Below are 26,223 nucleotides of genomic sequence, written 5' to 3'. Positions count from 1 at the left end.
ATTATAGTTTATTTTAGGGCCCCGAATTGCATGTATACCCTATGTGCTATGTGCCCGCACTTTTATTAAAAGTTCATTCATATGCTCAAATTTATTACGTTTTATAGTGTCACATGTACACCTATTCACACACAAAATCCAAGGCTTATGCCTAAACAATTTATTTTATTTTATCTATTTATTTATTTAAAAAAAAGGATTTTCAATCCTCTTAAAGTTGGTTCTACGTGACCGGTATGTAGTAACTGAAAGGGTGACACACTTGTTTTTTCGAACCCCCTTGACACCAAGGTTTTTAAACCTAAGGATAAGCAATGCGTATAAATCCCAATCAGACGCGGGACCCGGTTGCTTACCTGGAGGGTTCGAAAAAGGGTGCTGGAACTTATTAGGCCAAATCATACCATGCAAACGTCATACGAACCATAACTTTAAGTTGTCGAATGTGACCATTTTCCTTTGTGAATAGAGAATGGTTGCACTACTGCTTTTAAATCTCATACAAGTCATGGTGGTAAATGAATATCCTAATTTCAATACAATTTTCATGTGATTTTAATATTATCAATTTTTTTTATTCAAAAGGTTTAAGTATTCCACTCCTCGAAATCTTCACTCGATAACTCACGCGCGTAGTACTCTCTCTTTTCAGCATGTCTGCTCGTTTCCCTCGTCGTCCGGCAAGAAACTCCAGCCGCAAGATGACAGCCCAGATCACTAAGCAACTGACTGCTGTGCTCCCGAATATGGTGGCTCAACTGCACCAAACCATTGCTCCCAATTCGAACTCAGCCACCTCGGGTTCGAACTCCAACTCTTGTCGTTACAAGACCTTCACCGATACGAATCCTCTTAAGTTTGATGGCTCTGAAGGTGCCACTGCCCTACTGGAATGGTACCAAAGTATGGAGAGTACTTTCCTCCATATCGATTGTCCTGAGGACAAGAAGACACGCTTTGCTTCAAGTGTCTTCAAGAAAAGAGCCTTAGCTTGGTGGGTGCAAGAAAAATCCACTCGTGGTGCTGATGTAGCCATGGCCTTGCCATGGGAGGAACTTAAGGAAATCATGATCGAAGAGTTCTTTCCACCCAACGAACTGATGAACCTTGAGGTGGAATTTTGGAATCTTAAGCAAGAGGGTGGTGATAACGCTACTTACACAGCTCGCTTCAACGAGCTTAGCGTCTTGGTGCCACATCTTGTCACCTCTCTTTCTCATGGGATTATCAAGTATGTTCGGGGTTTGCCAAGGCAAATCCAAGACTCAGTCCAAAGCAGTGCCCCTAAAACTCTTCGCGAGGCGGTTGTCCTTGCTGCATCCTTGTCTGACAACCACGTTAAGGCAGGAACCCTCAAAGGCAGCAAGAAGAGTGTTGAGAAAACCGAGGCCGAACCTTCCAAAGAGGTCACGGCCGAAGCCACACCCAAACCAAACCGCAACAACAACAACCATTCCAAGAAACGGAAGCAAAACTATGCCTTAACCCAACAAAACCCACCTCAACCTCAATACCAACCAACCCAGACCCAAACCCAAAACCTTCAAGCTCCACCTCCAAAGAAACCTTACCACGGACCACACCCGTTTTGCCAAATTTTCCAACGACACCACCAAGTCGGCATCCCTTGCCGACAATGCACCCATTGTGGCCGTTACGGACACCTGCTAAACGCATGTTTCGAACTCATGCGTACCCAACCAACCCTCACCAAACCACCCCGCACTCCCCACACTTTCAACCAAAACCATGTTTTAACTCAAGCACAACCCATTGCTCAAGCTTACCTGTCACACCCCCAATCTAGGCCTAGGAGTGTGAACCATAATTGGTACCATATTTGTAAGTAAATCAGAGTTACGGTTTTAAGCGGAAGACTTTATAAAAACAAAGGATCGATATTATAAATATTTACAACACAAAAGACGAGATGAAAATATCGTTTGGTTTTACTTGTTTATAAGTTTACAAAAACCACCAAGTTTTCATATTTACATAAAAGTTATACGAGCCATCGTATACCTGAGCTTCTTCGTCCTTCAAGCTCTACTCATGATTACCTGCAAAATGTAAATAAAATACGTCAGCAACGAATGCTGGCGAATATGCTGACGCTTAAAATATTTTCTTTACTTAATTACCCCTCGAGACCACGTAAGTCTCGGCCCATCTTGGTTTAGGAATAATAAGATAAACAATCATCAAAAACTCGAGTCTCTGCACTAGGTCACCTCAGCGAAACACCGCAGCGTTTATGACAAAACTTAGGTACTACAAATATACACATGGCCATTCCCCACTCGGACAGAACTTAGGTCCGGCCTATCGTGGCTGGAGGTCGTGACCAAGCGTGGTGCGATGTGCCCACCGCGTTCCACATATGAAAGGACCCAGACAAACGTATACCATAGCCTGTGGGCTGGCTTATACTCTTATTTATAATGTTTTTAGAGACACGTAGCCTCGTGTAAAGTTTTACACATAACACATTTGTTTGTTTGAAATCAAGTTTAAAAAAGAGGGGCGTATTCACCTTTCAATGGGATCGGCTTCCAACACCGTCCGTTAGTCTTTCCTTCGTTATCTCGCACCTATAGTACGAGTATAACATTCATTAGTCGGATACACGATCCGGCTTAAGACCTTTAGTCTTATCATCTCGATGAACCTTTTGTTCATTATTTTATTTTACTTTAAAACCTTTAGTTAAAAAGTAATCTATATAAACCTTTAGTTTATTTATAAAACCCGACGTTTCTTCTTCATTAAGAAACGTATTCTTTTCTTTTATTATTTAAGTATACTCATAATACTTAAATAATATATTTCATAACAAAGAATAATCTTATATATATATATACACATCTATTTATATATATATATATATTATCTTTTCTTTTCTTTATTTTCTTTGTTATATCTTTCTCTTGATTATCGAGAATGGTATCGACTCGGGTATTAAGCCTTCAATATTTTATTATTATTATTATTTTGGTCGGGCATTATGCCTACCTTGTTTGGCTTAGAAATACCCACAACACTTGGGCAACACTTCGACGTTGTTTGCTTTTCAATGCTTTCTTGATCAACATTTTTCCACTTGACACGTTTATCGAGATACCAACACTCTTGGCACGCACTTCGAGGAAATCATCGGGTCGTCGGGGCAGCACTCTCTTCTTGTTCGGGATGTCGGGGAGTGGCACGGAAATCAAGGTAACGGGTAAGGAAAACGAGGTTTCGGGACACGTTTAACGAAGTGGATCGATGGCACGCTTTACGAGGTGGTGAGAGAATCTAGAGAGAGTATGTGTGTGAAAATTTGGTGTGAATGAGTCAAACCCGGAGCTGCCTATTTATAAGCTGAAATCGGACCCCATCGCGGTACAGCGATGGGCTCCCTGGCTCCCCCATCGCGTACCGCGATATAAGGTTGATGAGTCACAGGGTAGGCCTGCCACGTGTTAACACGTGGCAGGCGCCACCACACATGTCAACACGTGGTGACACGTGGCAGCAGACGCTGCCACCGTGTGCCACGTGGCACACGTGTTAGTCTGTGTCAGACACCCCATCGCGGTACGCGATGGGTGTCTTTCTTGACCCTGTCGCATAGCGCGATGGGTTAAGAAGATAGATTTTTCAGTTTAGTCCTTGGATTTTGGAAATTGGCAGAATTGGTCCCTTGACTTTAAAAACTTGACATTTTTGGCCCGAATTTTACGTGATGTTACATTACCCCACCCCTCGAGCGTGTTTCAATAGTGGAGATCCTAGTCATTTTCGCAACGCGTGTCCCCGACTCGCATATCAAGTCCAAATGGTCGCCCCGAATGTGTACCCTGCTCAAGCCTATCAAGGTCAGGCCTTTCAACCAGTTCCGCAACTTATGGCCAACCAAGCTGTTCAACCGGTTCAAGCCAATCAAGCCTCGACTTCTCAAGCTACACCCGTCGTCCCCAATGCTCGCGAGAGGGCATTCGTGATCAATGCAAATCAAGCTCATCATAACAATGATGTGGTAAACGGTACGTTCTTGTTAATAATGTTTATGCATCCATTTTATTCTATACCGGTGCCGATATGAGTTTTGTGTCTTTTGATTTTAAGTCTATGCTTTCGTCGTCTTGTTCTAAACTCGAAAGTTCCTTTTCAGTTGAATCGCGAATGGTAAAAGTATCTTGATTGACTCGGTTATTCGTGGTTGTACTCTAAATCTCAACGACTACGATTTTTCTATTGACCTCGTTCCTATGCAACTCGGAAGTTTTGACATCATAATAGGCATGGATTGGTTAGCTTAACATCGTGCCGAAGTTGTGTGCTTTGAGAAGTATATTCGAATTCCACTAGACGATCGGATTTTGCGCATTTTCGGTGAAAAGCCTTCCAAGGGGCTCAAGCTTATGTCATGTACTCAAGCCCAAAAATACTTACGTAAAAAGTATGTGGCTTTCCTTGCCAACGTTGTGGAAAAGAAACAAGAAAAGAAGACAATAACGTCCCGTTCTTGAGTTTTTTTAAAGGAGGGAAATGAAAGAAAAACTAAGGATAGTTAAAAAATGAGTGTTCTTGAGTTTTTTTTAGGATGGAAAGGAAATGAGTAAGATGAGTTAGGAGAGATTAAATTAATGTATTTTCCCAATAAGTTATCCTCCAAAAAATGGGATGATTACTAAGGATAACTATTTTTTAACATAGTTATCCTTTTCTTTCCTCTAATTTCCTTCCAACTAAAGAACACACCTAATTAAAAAAAATTTCCTTCCCTTCCCTTCCATTCCCTTTCTTATCCTTCCCTCTCCTTTCCTTTTCTTTCCTTGGTTAAAAAACTCAAGAACAAGGCGTAAAGGACATTCCGGTGGTTCGTGATTTTTCCGAAGTTTTCCCCGACGACGTTTCTGGTTTACCACCTACTCGCGAAGTGGAGTTCCGTATTGACCTTGTGCCTGGTGCGAATCCCGTCGCCAATGCTCCTTGTCGTCTCGCACCTTCGGAAATGCAAGAGCTAGCGAGTCAACTCCAAGAACTCTCTAGCAAAGGTTTCATCCGCCCAAGTTCATCACCTTGGGGCGCACCTGTTCTTTTCGTTAAGAAGAAGGATGGTTTCTTTCGAATGTGTATCGATTATCGTGAACTCAATAAACTCATGATTAAGAACCGATACCCTTTGCCTAGAATTGACGACCTTTTCGATCAACTCCAAGGCGCATCTTGCTTTTCAAAAATCGATCTTCGTTCGGGTTATCACCAATTGCGCATTCATGAGGATGATATACCCAAAACCGCTTTTCGAACTCGTTACGGTCATTACGAATTTATGGTTATGCCTTTCGGCTTGACTAATGCACCTGCTGTGTTTATGGACCTCATGAATCGCGTATGCAAGCCTTATCTTGATAAGTTCGTGATCGTGTTTATTGACGACATTCTCATTTACTCGAAATCTAAAGTTGAGCATGAAAAACATTTGCATGATATCCTCTTGTTGTTGAAGAAAGAACAACTTTTTGCCAAGTTTTCCAAATGTGAGGTTTGGTTAAACGAAGTTCAATTCCTTGGCCATATCGTTAACGAAAAAGGCATTCATGTTGATCCCGTTAAAATCGAAGCCATTAAAAATTGGAAGACCCCGACTTCACCTACGGAAGTTCGATCCTTTCTTGGTCTCGCTGGTTTTTACTGTCGTTTCATTTTGAACGTTTCCAAGATCACTTTACCCCTCACCGCCTTAACTCATAAGGGTAAACCTTATGAGTGGGGGGGGGGGGGGGGGCTAAGCAAGATGAAGCTTTTCAAACCTTGAAGCGTATGCTTTGCGACGCTCCTATCCTAGCCCTTCCCGAAGGAAACGAGGATTTTGTTGTCTATTGTGATGCCTCGAATCAAGGTATCGGGTGCGTTCTCATGCAATGAGGCAAGGTCATCGCCTATGCGTCACGACAACTTAAGGTTCATGAAAAGAATTATACGACACACGGCCTTGAGCTCGGTGCTGTTGTATTCGCGTTGAAAATTTGGAGACACTATTTGTATGGGACGAAATGTGTGGTATTCACCGACCACAAGAGTCTCCAACATATTTTCGACCAAAAAGATTTAAACATGAGGCAACGACGATGGGCCGAAATTCTTCATGACTACGATTGCGAAATATGTTACCATCCCGGTAAAGCAAACGTAGTAGTTGATGCCCTTAGTCGCCAAACCCATGTCAAAAGCATTCTTCTTGTAAGCGTTGTTATCCAAAATGATCTTCAGCTACGTATCTTTGACGCCCAACACATCTCCGTCACTGAAGGTAATATGTACAAAGAGATGTCGTGTGGTGCTGAACTCCAACTCGAAACCAAGCGTGATGGTTTGTTATATTTTCTTAACCACCTTTGGGTCCCAGATCTTGACAATCTTCGCACGTTTATAATGGACGAAGCTCACAAGTCCCGATATTCTATCCACCCCGGTGTGGATAAAATGTATTTCGACCTTCGAACTACTTTTTGGTGGCCCGACATGAAGAAAGATATCGCTATCTATGTTGGAAAATGTTTAACATGTGCTAAGGTAAAAGCCGAGCATCAAAAACCTGTTGGTTTGCTCGTTCAACCTTTTATTCCAGTCTGGAAGTGGGAGAAAATTACGATGGACTTCGTCACAAAACTTCCCACCACCAAGAGGCAACATGATAGCATTTGGGTAATCGTCGATCGATTAACCAAATCAGCTAATTTCATTCCCTTTCGGGAAAAGCATTCGATCGAGCAGCTCGCTCAAATCTATGTCAACGAGATTGTCTGTCGCCATGGTATACCTTTGAGTATTATATCTGACCGTGATGTTCGTTTCGTGTCTCATTTTTGGAATTCGCTTCAAACCGCTTTGGGAACCCGTCTAGATCTTAGCACCGCTTATCATCCTCAAACGGATGGTCAGTCTGAAAGAACCATTCAAACCCTTGAGGACATGCTAAGAACTTGTGTGCTTGATTTTGGTGGTAATTGGGATACTCATCTTCCGTTGGTTGAGTTTTCATACAATAATAGTTATCATTCGAGCATCAAAATGGCTCAATTCGAAGCGCTCTACGGCCGTAAATGTCGTTCTCCTATTTGTTGGAATGAGATCGGTGAGACTCAGCTCACTGGACCCGAAATGGTACAAGATACCACCGACAAAATTACTCAAATTCGTAATAATCTGCTTACTGCTAGAAGTCGCCAAAAGTCTTACGCTAATAAGCGACGACGACCCTTGGAATTCGAAGTCGGCGACCTTGTCCTCCTTAAGGTTTCACATTGGAAAGGAGTAGTCCGTTTCGGTATGAAGGGTAAACTAGCCCCCCGTTTTGTTGGTCCATTCAAAATCCTCGAACGAATCGGAGATGTAGCTTATCGCCTCGAACTTCCGTAAGAGCTTCAAGGCATCCATCCTGTGTTTCATGTTTCGAACCTTCAAAAGGTTCTAACTGACGAGAACCTTCATATCCCTCTCAACGAGGTACGTATCGATAAGACAATGCACTTTGTTGAGAGACCGCTGGAAATAGTAGATCTAATGGATAAGGAAACCAAGCGTAGCCGAATCCCTTTGGTCAAGGTTCGTTGGGAATCTAAGAGCGGTGCGGAAATCACTTGGGAACGTGAGACCAAATGAAGTCTAAGTATCCGCATCTTTTTGCTACGGATGTTAATTCCTAATTTCGGGACGAAATTTCTTAAAAGTTGGGAATGATGTGACATTCGTCAAAATCGATTTAGTATTTGTACTCGTTTTATGACCCGTTTGTAATCGGATATTTCTATTTAATAAAAAGTGTTGAATTAGTAATTATGTTTTCGGTTTTATCTTTATCGAATTTATGTGTGGCTCGTATCCTAATCGTTTAATGTATATAATATGTGCATTTTTACAACAATTGATCACCAAACCAAGCTATAGGGACTAGATATCAATTTAAACAAAAATATTTTTGTTTCCCCCCTCTTCCCTCCTTCTCCCGTCGCACCATCACCAACCACCCCTTTCCATATATATTTTTGATCAATTAAACCCACAAATCGCGGAATTAGATCAATTAGTTGGAGCCTTAACATACACGCTTCATCTCGTTATGGTATAACGCGTAAATGACAGCTAATTATATCAAATCGTATCAATTTACTTAACTCTAGCCGTGGACTGAACTTGACCACGTTAGCCTATAAATACAAGTCCAAAATGCAATTAAACGAGCATACACCACCTCCTCTCAATCCCGAACATAAACCCTAAGACAATTGCAGCAAACAAATAGCTCTTGGCCTCGTTTGATTTCGTCTTTTGGTCGTAAACCCTAACTCGCCGTTCGCTTTCAATTCATACTCGAACAAGGTAATTGTTACATGCATATGGATCGGTTTTCATATGGGAACAATAGCCCTCTGTCAATTTTTATTGACAGAGGGTACACAATGATTATTGAGATTTCTTTTATTTAGGGTTTATAATTGAATTGGGGAAAACCAGAACTATTATATTTAAATATTTGTTCTTAAACAAAATGCAGACTAGTCCAGATGGCCAGTTCTTGAGAATAAACACCTTGAACCGGCCTGGGGTGCGGGTTCGATTCCCCCAGGCCCGGTTTTTGTTGATATTTTTGTATTAACTGATTTAAACTTTTAATTATTAAATACTTTACTATATTAAAATTAATATTGTATACACTTGTTTAACAACCCGAACACCATTGAAACTCTTAAAAGAAACTCTCGTTAAAACGTTTTCGGACAATATTATAAATCTTTTTTTTATTATAATAATAATAATGACAATAATAATAATAATAATAATAATAATAATAATAATAATAATAATGGTGACCTTTAAGAATATTTAAACTAATAAAATTTTCTTATACATAAATTTTATGTGAACCCTTTAACGATCCCAGATAGATTATAAACCCATGTTTGCTCCCGTGTTAGTTCGTTTACATTGGTTTAGATATTTATTTTTGTATATACTTTAATATCTAGGACAAATTGTCGGGACTTCTGCGGAACCATCTAGTTGCGTTAATTGGTATCATCTCCTCGTTACCGTATTTCTCTATTTCAAGTGAGTTCTTCATAACCCCATTTCAACGCTTTTAATATTTGGGTGTAGCATGTCACAAGTTTTATCTCGTTAGTTATGTGCTTATTTATAAACCGATTCACAATTAGCGTACATATTAATATTATTCTTGCATATTGTTTATGATTATACGTGAACTTGCTTGCAACGTGTTTACTATTCTTATGGTGGAAGTTACGCAAACGCATACACGTACACTTAGTGGGCGGGTCCGACGGGATGTACCCACGCCGTCTAACGTTACGACTTTGGTTGTTCGTAAGGTGGTTCTCATTTCCCCTATTACTACGGCCTCGGCTAAAGGAACGGGATGACGACATTAATTGATTTCATTTACTTTACGCTTGGATATTTATTACATTACGAATGTTGAATCGTGGTTTTTATATATATGTATACTTAAAAACTTATGAAAACCCACCAACTTAATTGTTGACAAATATATTATTTTCAACGTGCTACAGGTTGAATCGATGGCATGCTAAGAATGAAGATCATTAGTATACCTTAGGATATTTTAATAAAGAACTTATTTATTGTTTTGATGAAGTGTTTCTTTTTTTTAATTATGAATAATTGTACTTGTTACGTTACGAAATGAAATGATATAATTATTGCCGCTTTAAATAGTGTTACGATCTATGAGTGATCTGTACGTTACACCCGGGCGTATTCCGCTTAAAGCCGGGGTGTCACACAACGTGTTACTCTAGGTGAAGGACAGTTAGTAACGGATCCAGAAAATTTTTTTCAGGTGGTGCACTACTTATAAATGCTTCAGTTTCATAGAATCGGTTATAAATATTTTGGGTCGGTTTGATGGTTCGGTTCGATTCGTTACATAATAAAAATACGATAAAATAATAAAAAAGACACCATTATTCGAAATTAAAAACATCATCATCGTTATCGTACTCAGTAAATTCCACCAATAGCAAAACTATGGTAGGGTATGAAGATGGTAAGATGTAGACAGCCTTACCTCTACCCGTAGGAATAGAGAGGCTACATCCGGTAAGACCCCGGCTTGATAGTAGTTTTGCATAAAGCCTTGGACATAAGGAACATAACACTCAATCATCGGGACCATCCGCCACTTTTAACGTTATTTCACGAGATTAGTAAAATGACGTCAAAATTAGTGTAGTTTAACTTTAGCCTACTTGAGTGCTCACACATAGGGATGATATCGAGACTGTACCGGTCCCGGTCCTGAAAATCGCGGATTCTTGGTATCGGTACCTAAATATTCGGTTCGGTACCGCTACCGGTATGGGACCGGTATTTAAGGTAAAATTTCGGGAAATACCGGTACCGAAACTCAAAACGTTGGTACCGATTTCGGACCGGTACCGGTTGGTCCCGAATTTGCCCATCCCTACTCACACATATATACATTGTATGCGCGCACAACAAGCATGACGTTTACGAATTAATACAAATACAATGGTCTTTACAAATTAAAAAAAAATACATATGGTAGTTCCTTATGAGTCTTCATCTTTTAAAATCGTTACATAATATGAATACAATCGTTCGATCGGATGCCCAGACTACTGGAGGAAGGAGGTGTGGCGCATGCGTAATCATGGTGGAGAGGGGAGAGAGACAGAGAGCGGCATTTATGATTGCATCTTTGTTTAAAAGTTTTGATTTATTACACCCTAAAAACCTACATAGAAAAAAAATAGTAAAACGAATATGAACTCAAAAAGACTGCATATAAAAATTAAAAAAAGTAATGTAAAATAGATTTGAACTTGTGACATTCAACTAAGCAACTCAAAGAGTTATCCACAGACCATAAGCTTTTATTATAAGCAGAATTGTTTTTTTTTAATTTGTAAGGTTGTTCACTTTATTATATTCTATATACATATATTTCTCTTAAAAAAATTGGATATTAATTTTTAGTATATTCTTATTTTATAAGATTTTCATATCAAGGTGAGATTATTTTTTAATATAATGAGATGTTATAACGCGTTTAAGGTTATCTGGGTTTAGTGTGACTCATACCCGTGAATTCGAGTCAAATACATGAGAAACCTCATTTACAAATAAAGCAATCTAGTGGCTTGAGAGAATGTAAGAAGCAACGAGAGAGCTTTTAAGAATTTCGTTTATATATATTTAAGATTAAGATTCTTTTTTCTATAGTTTTTCTTTCCTTGTTCTTTTTTTTGCACGCAACATGTATTGTAATTTATTTGCATCATCATACGTTGTTTTACATTATTCGTTTATAATATTTATATGTGTATTTTTTTATTGTAATTTTATTTACTGTAAGAAAATTAATAATATACTTAGGATTTGATTATAAAAGGGTTTTACAAATAAATGAGATGTTATACCCGGTTTAAAAGTTATATTAGTTTAGTGAGACCCATAACCCACTTACTTTTTTCATATAAAATTGTTTATTAATTATAAATAATATATTTTTTAAAAATGGATACTGATTTTTAGTATATCCATATTTTATATGAATTTTCATATCAAATATTTTATGAGATTAATTTTTAATATAATGAGATGTTATAACCCGTTTAAGGGCTATCTGAATTTGGTGAGACCCATACCCATTAATTCAGGTCAACCGCATGAGAAGTCTTCATTTAAGAATAAAGCAATCTAGTGACTTAAGATAATTTAGGGAGCTTTCGTTTATATATATTTAAGATACACTATTATTACGAAACTCGGGTGATTCCTGTGAACCACCCACTTACTAGTTGGATCCGCCAATGAGGACAGTCCGTAGAATCTAAAAAAAATAAACTTGGCCAAAATGCCAAGTACAATAAAAAAATTGCGTATTATGTAAAGAGTTCGTTTACTTAGTTTAAACAATTAAAATTTTAAATAGGCTTATTAGGTTATTATTTGAGTCGTGTTAATTTAAAAAAAATGATTAAATAAATTGAGTATAAACAAAAATACATATTTTTGTAAAAAAAACAATACAAAAAAATTTCTTAAAAAAATAGTAATGAGGGTCTTGACATCCATCGTATGATATTCTCGAGATCCGCAATAATGCATATTTCATCCCACGTATGATAAAGGTTCATTGATTTCAATGTTACATGATGTATACTAATTTTCAAAATAACCACCATATCATGCGATTGTTAAAGACTTTCCATTCATATCAATTATCATGTGATTGCCCTTTCTCGTTAAAACGCAAGAATTTACAAGGGAAGTTGGGCTTCTTAACCAGTTACCCTCAGTTACCTAAGACCAAGCGTACTCAGGCGTTTTGGCATCGCGTTTTTGCCCAAAACGTCGGGGAACACCGCCTCCTCCGGCGTTTTCGGGTGTGTCTTGGCCAGGAGCGTTTTCTACATAACGTTGTTGGTTGCCACGTTTTTAAGAAAATATAACCGTTCAAGAAAAATGGAGAAAAGTTGATGGGAAGAGTATGCAAGTCAAGATAAGGAATAAATAAAAACTAATCGGAAGAACTACAAATGTACAAATTAGATCAAAAAGAAGGAAGTTTGGATGGAAAAATAAAACCTTGACCTCATTTAAGTTACTTTGGACCTTTAACACTCTAACTTGGCCCATCATTTCATGGATTTTAAACTAGTCTTGTAAATAGAGTTGCACAAATCGGGTTTTTTAAATACCCGGGTTCGAGTATAGAACCGAGTTCGGGTATGATCGGGTATTAGAAAATCGGGTATTGGTAAAAACCGGGTCGGGTTCGGGTCCGTGTATTGCCTCTAAAAACCATACCCTATGCATCGGGTTCGGGTAGGGTATAGAACCGGGCATTATAAAACCGGGTATTTGAATACCCTATTTTCGGGTATTGAAAAACCCTGTTTGTGGGTTTTTTCGGGCTTTTTTCCGGGTATTTTTCGGGTATAGATTGGATTTTTTTAATAGGTTGCACTTTTTAGGGGTAGTTTTCGGGTATATTTAAGGTATTTTCGGGTATTGGAAATACCGGGTTTCGGGTATTCGAAAAATCCGGTTCCGGGTATGGAACCGGTTCGGGTTTTCGGGTATTACCGGGTACAAATCGGGTCCTGTTCGGGTTCGGGTTTTAGTGCCGAAATGCATACCCTATTCGTACCCTACGGGTAGGGTCGGGTACGGGTTCGGCTCTTAAAAACCGGGTATTAAAAAAACCGGTTCCGGGTTTTTATTTCGGATCCGATTCTGGATTCGGATTTTTTTATGCACCTCTACTTGTAAATATGATGCATTTGGGCTTGTAAAGGCCGATAACAAATGATGTATATATTATAGAAATACATAAATTATAAATACAAAAAAAAACATATTATTTATATAACCTAGTTCTGTCACATTTCTTTTAAACACAACAAATTATTCACATGAAATATTATTTGTTTAATTTTATTGAAAAGATCATCATAATCGTACTCAATAAATCTCACCAATAGCAAAGTTATGGTAGAGTTTGAGGAGGGTAAGATGTAGACAACATTACCTCTACTCTTTAGGAATAGAGAGGTTGTTTCCAATGAGACCACCGACTCGATAGTAGTTTTGCGTCAAACCTTGGACATAAGACACATAAAACTCAACAACTGATACATCACCCGATTGGTGCATGTACCCTTGTCTTTCGGCTAACAACGCCACCACATGATGTCTGATTAATCTTCCGTCACTTTTAACGTTATTTTCACGAGATTAGTAAAATAACGTCAAAATTAGTGCAATTTCACTTTTGCCCCCCGGTGGCCCACACACGTATATAAATGATACGCGCGCACCGCAAGTAGGGCGTAGATAGAAATGCAAAATAGAAAAAAAAATTAAGTGATGATTGCTCTAAAGTTTTGATAGGGGTGCAAACGAGCTGAGCCCGAGCTCGGCTCATTTAACTTACACAGAGCTCGAGCTCGAGCTCGGCTCGTTTCGAGCTCAATTTTCAAAGCTCGAGCTCGGATCGTGAATGGATTTTGAAGCTCGAGATCGGCGCGGGCTCGACTCGTTTATTATTTATTAATTATTTTTTATATAATTATAATTATTTTTTATATTATAATTTTATTTATAAAAGAATATATTATTATTTATTTTTATATATTTTTTCATAACATAATATTTATTAATTAATAATTATTAAATATATATTTAAAAAAATATATATAAATGGCAGGCTCGTTTAGGCTCGCGAGCCGGCTCGAGCTCGATAAGTAAAGTTCGGGCTCGGGCTCATTTATTAAACGAGCTTATTTTTAGGCTCAAGCTCGGGCTCGGGCTCGATAAAGCTTGACTCGATCGAGCTTTTTAACGAGCCGATCTCGAGTAGCTTGCGAGCAGCTCGGCTCATTTGCACCCCTAAGTTTTGAGAAGAATTATGACTACACCCATTTTTACAAAATCTTGAAATTACTAACTGGACGTCACATGACTTGAAATGTCTGAAGGTAGGACATTATACATGATCTAATTAGTTTCCTCTACAATCCACGCGGGTCACACTCTCAACATCATGTATAGTAATTATTTCCAAACGAAGTCAGAAGCATAATGTGTTCGAAGTTATTTTATTTTATAACCATGTGAGTTTGATGAATTAGTTTTACTTATTAGCTATATGTATAGACATTTTGCCTTTAAATGGGACTATAATAATGACGAACTTGCTAATTATTCTTAATCATTACACACTTTTTTCTATTTGTCTAAGTTTAGACGAACAAAAAACATAATAAATAGTCTAATCATAGCATTACAGTGGCATATTGGTTATGGATGAAAAATAAACTTTATGGTTAAGCATATTTGCAAAGTAGAAATTGTAGAGAAGAAATTTTCACTTGATACAAAAATTAAAATTTCTCTCTTTTATATTGAAAATAAAAATAAAAATACTGTGAAATAAAAAGTGGTGGCTGTGGGGTTCGAACCCACGCGCACTTATGTGCAGAAGATCTTAAGTCTTCCCCCTTAACCACTCGGGCAAACCACCTTGTTGCAATCTTCTTTGCCTCCCAAATTTAGGAACAACCAAGAACATCTGATTCAGTTTCCAATGGCGGAGCAATCAATTTACGTTATTCCGGATAAGTTGTGGTATTATTCTTTGCTTTTAATGTGTTTTCTACTGGTTACTGCCTCTTGCAATCGGTTCATGGTCCGATAAATCTGATTATTGTTGCTGTATATATATATATATATTCTATATTATCTGTTGTTTGATCAATTTTACTGTCTTCTGGTTTCGTAAGGTTATCTGTCCCGAAATTGTTCATATTCAGCTTTCTTTCAGTGTGTTTTGAGATTATTGTGTTCAAATAAGCAGCCACTGGTGTATGTATATGTATATATTTATATTTATATTTTAACAACTTTTTTGTTACACCTAAAATCACTAGGTGATAGTCATATTCAACTTTTTTTTTTAACATGTTTGAATGTATTTGCTGAAACCATTGAAAGTTCGTAAGATATGGATCGATACAATTCACTAACATCTGATTTTGTGGCTTTGTTGTATGTAGAGTTTATTTAAGATCGACATTGCAATGCATTCGGTAGGAACTATTTGGCTGTTTATTAATTCTTGGTTAATAATGATTGTGAGACTTGTTATGATGATGCAGCAATAGTACCTATTATGACACTTAAGTGGATATTATGCCCAACTACCGCCGTGTGCATGTTCGAGACAACTTATAACGATTTTGTTTACATACGCCTAAATGATTATTATACTACATATTTACATAATTAGGCTTGGAACTTTCAATGTTTAAGGCCTATAAAGAAAATGTTTAGAAACTCTACCATCTGACCAATGAACGCCCGTCTAAAACAATTATAGCAATATATCCTTTATTGTTATACAGCTGAGGTTGGTGTCACATAGTACTGGTACTGACATGGCCAAAGATTGGTATAGTGTTAGAAGTAAGACAGTTTAATGTTGCAAACATAACAGCAAAGGTTGGTGTATATATTACTATAGTAGTGGTACTCACTTAGCCAAAGATTAGCTATATAGGGTGTTAAAAGTATAATGGTTTAGTATCTTTTAAGTTGCAAACTTATCAGTTTTATGCTGGACTCGCTGTCCTTTTCAAGTATCGAGTCTTACAAGTTTTTGATGTGCGAGAGAAGGTTTTGGTGTTATACCTGAGTCTTTGTGTCTTGTTCATGTATATATTTATGCTAAATTTCTAATAGTCAGTAATAATTTTAAATCACCTCATTTTAACAGTGGATGGTTCGAGCTAAGTGTACTCTTGATACAATGCTAACACTGATACATGAATACTTGTTGACAAACTTAATAAATCCTATCATTCATTTAGTGTTTCTTTTTCACTTGAACTCATGTTGAGTGAGCTTTATTGATATTATAACAAGTACAGCTATATGTTATCAAATAGCATGTAATTATAACTCTCCACTGGAAGGAGACCATGGGTTGATATCTATGGGATAACTGCCCAACACCCTCAAGAATGAGGTAAACTCCTGAACCTCTGATAGCGCGTTTTGTGCCCTAACGTCCGCCATTGATGCATCAATATCCACATAGAACAAGTATTCAAATTGCTTCACCGTGCCGACGTCAGCCTTGTCGGTGAACGTGATCGGCCGGATCCGGTGAGGCCTGCTCTCGATCTTCGTCAAATTAATGTTCCGAAATGCAAACGCCGACAACACCTTGAAGAGCACGGCTGTGCTGTTATCGTGAGCGAACACGATGCTTGTTCTGAACGGGCGATGCATGTGCGGTATAATCGGTTCACGATCGAGCATCGCAAATCGAGTCACGTTGTTGGAATCGTCATGAATACCGTTGCAAAGGACGTCCAGACCGTAAATCTTCGCCGCACGTTCCAATGCGATTGCTGCCGTGTCACGTAAGTTTCCTATTGCTATCGATTCAGCTGCTCCGGCAGTGTTGTAAACCGCTTCTCGTGTGAAATTTAGTGAGTGATAACTGTCAAACTTGAGCAACACTCGAATACGTAGGGCAGTTCGGTTATGATTTCATGGGGTGGCTTCGGGAAGATCAAGATGATAATTAATTTAATTATTATCATTATCTATTTATCTGAATTTTATCAGTTTGTTTTAATAATTTAAATTTTATTGAGTCATGATTTAGAACTTATATTTGTTAGTAGTTGTAGTAGAATACAACTGGTGTAGTTGTTTCGTAGGGACCAAGTAAAGGGTTGGCTATATAACCCAGGTCATATTTCAAAGTTATTTGTACGTCTTGAGTTTTTAGTTTTATAATAAGAAAGAGTCGCTTATCAAGCATACTGTAAGCGTGCATCTGTGTGTTCCCAACCCTTGATATTCACTTGTAAAGTTAACAATAACTCGCACTGAGATAATGCTTGTGGATGGCTAATCACACGCTTTAGATCTTGTTTACTGACTCCAGGTAACGCTAGGAGACAATGACGTACCGGAAGCTGGACTTCACCGACGATGTGGAGTCGGTGCCGGAGGAGGAGGTCGTAATTCCGGTGAATGCTTCCGCCGAGCGAGTTTTCAAGAGGTAATACAGCACGATCTGCTAACCAAAGCTCAACCGCTTGAAACGCTGCTTCAAATTGATCACAAGGTATGAACTCACCATTAGGATAGGCGTTACTGGCGGCTGCTTCACTTGTAGGCGCCAGGAACGCCTTGATAAGCAACACGCGTCGGACATGGACACGTGTCGGTTTTAGTGAGCGGTTTAGGTAGGTTACCGGTTGAGAGTATGGCACACGAGGTCCGTAAGTCTGTTTTAGTTTTACTAACTCCGGCTATTATGAAATTATTGACCGAAGCCGCCACGTCAGACGGGTTAACACCGTTACTGTTTGTACTGCATTTAACGGTGAATTGACCTTGTTTAGACGTAGTTGACCGCTTCAGAATAGTTGACTTGTTGAAACTAACGCTAGAAGATAGACCAACGCTAAACATTTTTTAAGTTGTTTTGTATAAGATAAAGAGTTGTGGTTTTTGAAATGTAAGCAAGTTGGAGGAATATTTATAGTTATATTATAGGTGAATAATGACAAATTAAATTTTAGGAGTTTAGGGAACAGAAATTGACAAATGCCTTAATGTCTAGGAGCTTAGAGCATCTACAACGAGGTTCGAATACAGGGGGCGAACGAAGATCTGGCAGACTTTGCCGTTGTGTCGCCCAAGTCTGGTTCTGCAAACGTGAGACAAACGAGTAGATGTGGGCCCTTTAGATCTACTAAATAAAAAACACTCTTGATTTCTTACAATCAATCGACGGAAACCTCACCATAATCTTTCAACCGCCATGGTTTCATATCTAATCGATATGAAGTTTCAGAGCATTCATCTTCGATTGCTTGCGGTAATTAAACAGTCTGCACTACGTTTCGATTTATGGGGAGATCAATATTCGCCGGCGACTGTTTGCTTCCATCAATTTGAATCTCCGGCTAGAAGTGGCATATTATGTTAGAAGAAGTGGTTCATATCTAAAATATATATTAAAATAAAAAGAAAGTGGTGCACGTATAGGTGGGTTTTGGCCTTTGGGTATGATATATAGATATAAGATTAATATTAATTGATTAACTATAAAAATTAATATGTTGTAAAAGTATTTTAAATTGATAAATATGAGGTAGTAGGTGATGATGTGTTAGTTTGCAGAGGTTTGTTGTTGTGTAATAAAATGAAGATTTTGAGAAAAAGTTTGGAATATGATGTGGCGGTTTTAATGAGTTTGTTGTTGTGGATGCTCTTAGGTTAGATGGGATTGATATGTGGTTCCACTTAATTTTATTTGATACGAGATCGTGACATTATTATCCCACACTCCTCATAAACCGAACATAGGCTGTTGTATTTAGAAAAATGTTACAAAGGATATTTTGTAAGGTGACAACTATTTTAATTTTTAAACGCTTTGAAATATGTACCAACAATTCGACATAGTTGGTTTTGGAAAATAACATTTGAAGAGTGCAACCACAAAGTCATTCTATTCCCTCTCCTGCATACCAAACGCTACCATAATGATTTTGTCTACATCTTTTGATCAAACTACACGCTAAATACTATCAACAATAAAAAAGGCGTCAATAGGGACCATCCCCTATTCTCAACCTTGATCAAATGTAAAAACAATAAATATATTTTACGAGTATTTAATCATTCTCATTTAACACACCCTAACACACATATTTAGATATCCGGTAATGTAACCCGTATAAAATTCGATTGCATTTTAGTCTAAAGAAGACATGCGAGTATCATGGGGTTTTGAAGACAAGTTGCTACGAGCCTGCTGTCTAGCTTGGCTACAAGTGTAGTTCCATAAGTAAAAAGGTGTTTGGGATTGCTTATATTGTGAGAGAAAAAGTTCCATAAGTTACACTTTTGTAACTTATTAACTTAATGAAAAGTTATAAGGAGGCAAAATAAGGAATCCCAAACAACCCTTTAGTGGACACGCTTAGGTTTGATGAATATTTGATTTGAAATGATTCTAGATCAATTGCATTAGTAGTTTCTTCTTTTGACTTACGTCCAACTCAGCTCGTTTCGAGCTCTTTTTTTTAAAGCTGTAGCTCGGCTCATTTATATGCATTTTTTTATTATTATTCTTATATATTTTAAGGAAACTATAACGACCCTGAGCTCGGATTGGTCTCGTATGTAGTACCTTAAACGAGTCAAAGCTCGACTGTGCAATATTAAATTAATACTTAGAAGTTTTAAAGAGTTTAAACTTAAGGATACACTAAGCTTGTTAAGGCTCGACGAGCCTAAACGATCATAAGGCTCGAGCTCGGGCTCGATAACTAAACGGGCTTTTTATCGATCCGATTTTGAGTAGCTCACGAGCAGCTTGACCCATTTGCACCCCTATTGTAAACTATATGACATTTCTTAAATTGTATAATCGTGGGATAGATTGATAATGCATCTTTCTGATTTCCTTCATAGCATATACTTTTTTAAACTCTCATTTACAGACCTAAAATAGGTCAAAGTTAGGGTTTACTTTTGGTGTTTATTTCAGTTTAAAGTATTTCAGTTTTCCATTAGGCGTCCCGTGGATCAGATATCATGGCCATCACTAGGATCTGAATATTAATGTCATTTATCCTGGCAAAGACCGTGACTTAGGTAGGTACTCCCTTAGCCAAAGTTTAGCTATAGAGGGTGTTAAAAGTATAATGGTTTAATGCTGCAAACATAATGTGAGATAATTCATAATTCGGTGCTATTTGTTGATTAGTTTAGCCCAGTTTAGTACCTTTTAAGTTGCAAACTTATCAGTTTTATGCTGAACTCGCTGTCTTTTTCAAGTATTGAGTCTTACAAGTTTTTGACGTGCGAGAGACAGTTTTGGTGTTATGCCTGAGTCTTTGTGTCTTGTTGATGTATATATATTTATGATAGTAGTCAGTAATAATTCTAAATCACCTCATTTTAACAGTGGACGGTTCGAGCTAAGTGTATTCTTGAATACTTGTTGACAAACTTAATGAAACCTATCATTAATTCATGTAGTGTTTCCTTTTCATTTCATGTTGAGTGAGCTTTATCCATATCATAACAAGTACAACTATATGTTATCAAATAACATGTTAATTAATAATCATAACTCTCCAGCAGGAGACCATGGAGTCATATCTATGGGATAACTGCCTAACACCCTCAAGAATGAGGTAAACTCCTGAACCTCTGATAGCGCGTTTTGCGCCCTAACGTCCGCCATTGATGCATCCATATCCACATAGAACAGGTACTCAAATTGCTTAACCGTGCCGACGTCAGCCTCGTCAGTGAACGTGATCGGCCGAATCCGGTGAGGCCTGCTCTCGATCTTCGTCAAATTAATATTCCGAAATGCAAACGCCGACAACACCTTGAAGAGCACAGCTGTGCTGTTATCGATGCTTGTTCTGAACGGGCGATGCATGTGTGGTATAATCGGTTCACGAGCGAGCATCACAAATCGAGTCACATTGTTGAAATCGTCATGCATACCGTCGACAAGGACGTTGAGGCCGTGGATCTTCCCTGCACATTCTGATGCAATCGCTGCCGTATCAAGCAGGTTGCCTATCGCGATCAGTTCAGCTGCTCCAGCGGTACTAAACACCGCTTCTCGTGTGAAATTTAGGTCTAGTTTAGTGAGTGTTAATTCGCACTGAGATAGCGCTTGTGGATGGCTAATCACACGGTTTAGATCTTGTTTTCTGACTCCAGGTAACGCTAGGAGACAATGACGAACCGGAAGCTGGACTTTGCCAACGATGTGGAGCCGGTGTCGAAGGAGCAGGTCATAATTCTGGCGAATGCTTCCGCTGAGTGAATTTTCAAGGGATAGTACGGCGCGATCCGCAACCCAAAGCTCCACAGCTTGAAATGCAGCTTCAAGTTGCCTACAAGGAATGAATTTACCGTTCGGATACGCCTTACCAGCGGCCTCTTCACCGAAGGCGCCGGTTACGCCTTGGTAAGCAACACGCATCGAGGATGTACACGTGTCGGTGGCAGTGGCAGTGGTAGTGAGTGGTTTAGGAAGGTTTCCATTTGAAAGTTTGGCACATGAGGTTTGTAAATCTGTTCGGGTTTTACCAACTCCCACGATCATGAAATTGTTGACCGACGCCGCCACGTCAGCCGGGTCAACATTGTTACTCTTTGCACTGCATTTAACGGTGAATTGACGGTGTTTAAACCTCGGTGACGGCCCCAAAATAATTGACTTGTTGAGACTAATGTTGAAAGATAGACCAACACTAAACATTTTTATGTTGTGTAGTTATAAGATTAAGTTGTGGTTTTTGAAATGGAAGCAGGTTGGAGGAATACTTAATAGTTATATTATAGGTGAATAATGACAAATTAAACTTTAGGAAACAAGAATTGACAAATGCCTTAAATGTCTAGGAGCTTAGGTTAGATAGGATTAATATGTGGTTCCACTTATATTTATATGATACGGGATCGTGACATGATTATTCATAATCCCCATAAACCGAAAATGGTTGGTGTATTTCATAAATGTTACATAAGATATTATGTAATGTGACAACTATTATAAACTCTTTGATATGTCTACTGACATGGTGGGTTTTGGAAAACAACATTTGAAGAGTGCAACCACAAAGAATAGATGGATTTGGATGGTGATGATGATGAGCCAACCTTCAATATCTTTGATAATATACCCATTTATTGTACGTTACAATATTAAAAAATCACATTAATAGAAGATGTGTTTACAGTAGCAGATTCATAAAAGTTGTGACTGAGTGGAGGCATAAATAGATATGGTCAAAATAAATCGAGTAAAATTAGGCCGGGTAAAAGCAATGCATATACTAAGAATATTTACTTAAGAATATTGTATAATTGTTGATACATATAATAAATTTGGCTGTAAGTTTAGATCAAACTCAAAACACCAAATGATTAAACACAGTTGCAAGATATGTATAAACCAAAGTCCTAAACCAAACAACAAGCCATGTAACCCGTACAGGATTCGACTGCGTTTTAGTGGAAAGGAAAAGAAGACGGATGAGGTTCTGAAACTGTTACATGCCGCGAGCTTTTTTTCCGGCTACAAGCGTAGTTCACATTTCCTCTTTAGCACTCCTATCCGTCTAACAACTTCGTCATTCGCTACTTTACACTATGTTTAGTGGTTAAACAGTATCTTGTTTCCTGAAATTCAAAAACAAGTCTTATTAAACAAGAAATTATTTATTATGATAGCATTACCATATATTAGGGTTGTCAAAGCTTCTCCCCGCTCGTCATTAGCTAAAAAATTGCTCGAAGATTTTGGCTCAGTGTAGAATTGAGCCGTCCAGCTCTGTTTAGTTTGAAAACAAGCCAAGCACGAGCAAAGCCTCACTTGGTTTGGATCGTTTTGTTTTGCGTGAATTATTTTTTATTTATTATTTTTGCATATATTTTTTATGTATATATATAAAACTATATTGTTTTCATAGTTGTTAAAAGTTTCCTATTTAATATTAACTTAAAAGTTCAATGTTATACCCTAGCCGCTTGTTTCAAATATGCTTTGTTGTTAATTTTGAGTTTTAGACATTTAAGCGTTGAAAGTCTTGAATTAATAGTATTTTGAAGTTTTAGAAGCTTAAAATTTATAGCTTTGTACAAAACCGAGCAAAACCAAGCCAAACCAAGTTTGAGCTTTGTAAAATCTAGAAATTTAAAATTTTATAGCTTGTTATTTAAATTCAATCCGCTTGGTTTGACTCGCTTTCAAACCAAACCAAATATGAGGAAGCCAACGTTCGGTTCGTGAACAGCTTAACAAGGTTCTTTCAGGCCCAGCCCATTTGTTGTTTATCTTCCCGAGTTAAACAGCCAGTTTAGCCCAAATCCATTGGTTGAGAAGATAAAAAAATAAAAAAATAAAAAAAACTTGACAAGTCGGAGAAACTGACGCCATGGCGGCTACCGGCGATGAGCAACGTCCGATTTCCACACTTCTCATTTTCGCCGGTAATCCGTTGAAATTTATGTTATTATTATTATTATTATTATTTAAATATCAACGGCAGCCATGGATTCTGAAGCTCTTCCGATCGTGGAACACTTCAAGCTATCGCCGGATGACGGTTCTTTGTGAGTGTTATCATTTATCTCCATTAATTATGATGTTTATCGTTCGCTTATTAATTTGAACTTCAATTTTCTCATTTGTTAATAAGCTTTTATGTTCCTTTTTAGTGAACACGTTTTTTGAAGTTAGAAGTTAGGTTTAATAATTATAGTAGCTTCTTCTTTTGACTTACGAGAGCTAAAGTTCGAGCTAAGCTCGTTTCGAGATCTTTTTCTAAAGCTTAAGCTCTGCTCGTGAGTTGTTAGTTGTTTTTACACGCTCGGCTCGTTTCTTATTTATTAATTAATTTATATACATTTTTAATTATTTTTATATATTTTGAAAAAACCTTAACGAATCCTAATCTCGGCTCGAGGCCGTGTGCAATATGAAATTAATACTTAGAAGTCCAAAATAGTTTAAAAATAAAAAATACACTAGGCTTGTTAAGGCTCAGTGAACCTGAACACTCTTCCTATACAAGGCTCGAGCTCGGGCTCAATAAGATTCAGTTCATTTCGAGCTTTTTATCAATCTGATCTTGAGTGGCTGGCGAGCAGCTCGACTCGTTTTCACCACGTTTCTCAAATTGTACTCATTGTGGGAGATAGTAGATTTATAATGCACCTGTTTAATGGCCATCAGAACACTCTCAAATACATTTATAACTCTCATTAACAGACCTGAGTTAAGTCAAATTTGGTCAAAGTTAGAGTATGCTTTTGGTGTTTAGTTCAGTTGAAAGTATTACAGGTTCCTGTTAGGCGTCCCGTGGATCAGATATCATGGTTATTACAAGGACCTGAACATATATGTCATTTATCCCGGGAAGGACCGTGACTTAGGTAGGTATAATGAATGCATCTAGTTTCATTTTGTTACATATGATTTCATTCAGTTTTGTATTACAATAATATTTTTTTAAGCTACCTGAGGGTAATTGTTGACTTTGGAAGTTAATAGTCAACACATGACCAAATAAAGTCAAAGATAACATCAACCTATTGGCACTGATTTACCAAATTCACCTGTTTCTTTCATAACTATTGGCATGTCAATCAATCAATCAATCAATCAATCAATCAATCATACCCAGTGGAATCCCACCAATAGCAAAGCTATAAGTAGGGTCTGGGAAGGGTGGGATGTAGGCACACCGTACCTCTATCCGATGGGATAGAGAGGTGGCTTCCAGGGAGACCCTCAGCTCAAAATTATTAATAATTTCTTTTGTGTAACTATTGGCATGTCTTGCATATTAATTATTAATAATTTCTTTTGTGTAATGATTTTCATTATTGTTTTTTTAACTTTTTTATTTCTCTGGGATTAATAGTGTAGGTACTGTTCCTGCGTCTCTTGTGACTTATGCTACTATTCAAGCACTGAAGCCTGATCTTTTGATCAATGCTGGCACTGCTGGTGGCTTTAAAGTATATTTCTTGTGCAAGTTTAAGTTTGTTTATTACATATGCATTTGTTTTTGTTAAGTATATTTGTATTAATATTGTAAATATCAGGTGAAAGGAGCTTCCATATTTGATGTGTTCCTTGTATCCGATCTTGCATTTCATGATAGGCGAATTCCGATTCCAGTAAGTACTCTTAAATCACTTTTAATTTCTTGTATCAAATGCTGATGAATGTAATAAATAACAAAATCTGTTAACAATTTCTTTTCGTTATGTTGTTTGCATCATGATTTGCAGGGTCCCGATAAGTATGGACTTGGTAGAAGACAGAGTTATCCAACACCTAATCTTGTGAAGGAACTTAACATAAAGGTGACATAAATTGGTTTTTCTTAATTTTTTTTATATATTTGAAAAACACTAAAATCTAAATGTGAACTTTTGTTTTATATAAAATAAATCCCACAGGTTTGTAAATTGTCTACTGGAGATTTATTAGACATGTCACCACAGGATGAAACATGTATATTAGCCAATGATGCAACAATTGTTGATATGGAGGTATTTCTTTATCACAATCTTTACAAAAACAATATCATTACATTAACAATATAAATCTTTTAACACAACAGATTTTAGAGGTACAAATGAGTTTTAGGGAGCAGCTGTGGCGTATGTATCTAATCTTATGAGAGTCCCGGCTATATTTATAAAAGCTGTATCAAATTTTGTTGATGGAGAAACATCGATTCATGAAGAATTCGAACAAAATTTGCAAGCAACGGTTGTAGTACTACAAAAGGTAGTTGCTCAAGTGGTTGAATTCATCAATGGTAAGTGTCTCTCTGAACTATGATTAATTTGGTGTGCATTATTATAACTTAACCAATCAACCGATTCGGTTTAAAGTTTAAATATGATTTGTAACATGTGTAATATTCAGATACATTTGTTTAAATTTTTGCAAAAACTATGTTGTTTGTTGCTTCTTTCGTGCCGTGATAATCATAAAGTTTTTATCTTCAAACAAAACTTGTGAAAACGAAACGTTACTGTTTTTATCAAGTTTTTCTCTCACTCTCCCCTCACAGACTC

The 26,223-nt window shown here is 37.6% G+C and overlaps 1 protein-coding gene, 1 non-coding gene and 2 pseudogenes across 2 annotated transcripts; 1 reads left to right on the top strand and 3 right to left on the bottom strand.

Moving 5' to 3' along the window:
* Positions 1–15,002: 15,002 nt before the first annotated feature.
* TRNAL-UAA (transfer RNA leucine (anticodon UAA)) lies at positions 15,003–15,085 on the bottom strand. The gene has a single exon. It is a non-coding gene; the product is annotated as a tRNA-Leu (tRNA).
* Positions 15,086–16,515: 1,430 nt separating this feature from the next.
* On the bottom strand, positions 16,516–18,054 carry LOC143595965 (arogenate dehydratase 3 pseudogene; annotated as a pseudogene).
* Positions 18,055–20,725: 2,671 nt separating this feature from the next.
* Positions 20,726–21,932, bottom strand: LOC143595981 (arogenate dehydratase 1 pseudogene; annotated as a pseudogene).
* Positions 21,933–23,519: 1,587 nt separating this feature from the next.
* LOC143595971 (5'-methylthioadenosine nucleosidase-like) lies at positions 23,520–26,087 on the top strand. Its single transcript, XM_077074858.1, has 8 exons — positions 23,520–23,616; positions 23,676–23,739; positions 24,470–24,559; positions 25,041–25,149; positions 25,237–25,311; positions 25,426–25,500; positions 25,597–25,689; positions 25,787–26,087. The coding sequence occupies exons 1-8, from the start codon at positions 23,562–23,564 to the stop codon at positions 25,982–25,984; spliced, it is 759 nt and encodes a 252-aa protein (XP_076930973.1). The 5' UTR covers positions 23,520–23,561; the 3' UTR covers positions 25,985–26,087.
* Positions 26,088–26,223: the final 136 nt, after the last annotated feature.

The sequence above is a fragment of the Bidens hawaiensis genome, unplaced genomic scaffold, assembly GCF_021521415.1.
Source record: "Bidens hawaiensis isolate Kalapana, Puna unplaced genomic scaffold, B.hawaiensis_p1.1 tig00045927_1, whole genome shotgun sequence".
In the NCBI taxonomy this organism is placed as follows: Eukaryota; Viridiplantae; Streptophyta; class Magnoliopsida; order Asterales; family Asteraceae; genus Bidens; species Bidens hawaiensis.
Note: the sequence above shows the minus strand (reverse complement) of the source record. Positions and strands in the feature narration are given on the sequence as shown.

Coding starts and splice junctions, on each gene's coding strand:
- LOC143595971 (XM_077074858.1), top strand. CDS start 23,562: ATGGCGGCTACCGGCGATGAGCAACGTCCGATTTCCACACTTCTCATT. Junction 24,560..25,040: donor CCCGGGAAGGACCGTGACTT/AGGTAGGTATAA, acceptor TTTTTATTTCTC/TGGGATTAATAGTGTAGGTA. Junction 25,312..25,425: donor ATAGGCGAATTCCGATTCCA/GTAAGTACTCTT, acceptor CATGATTTGCAG/GGTCCCGATAAGTATGGACT.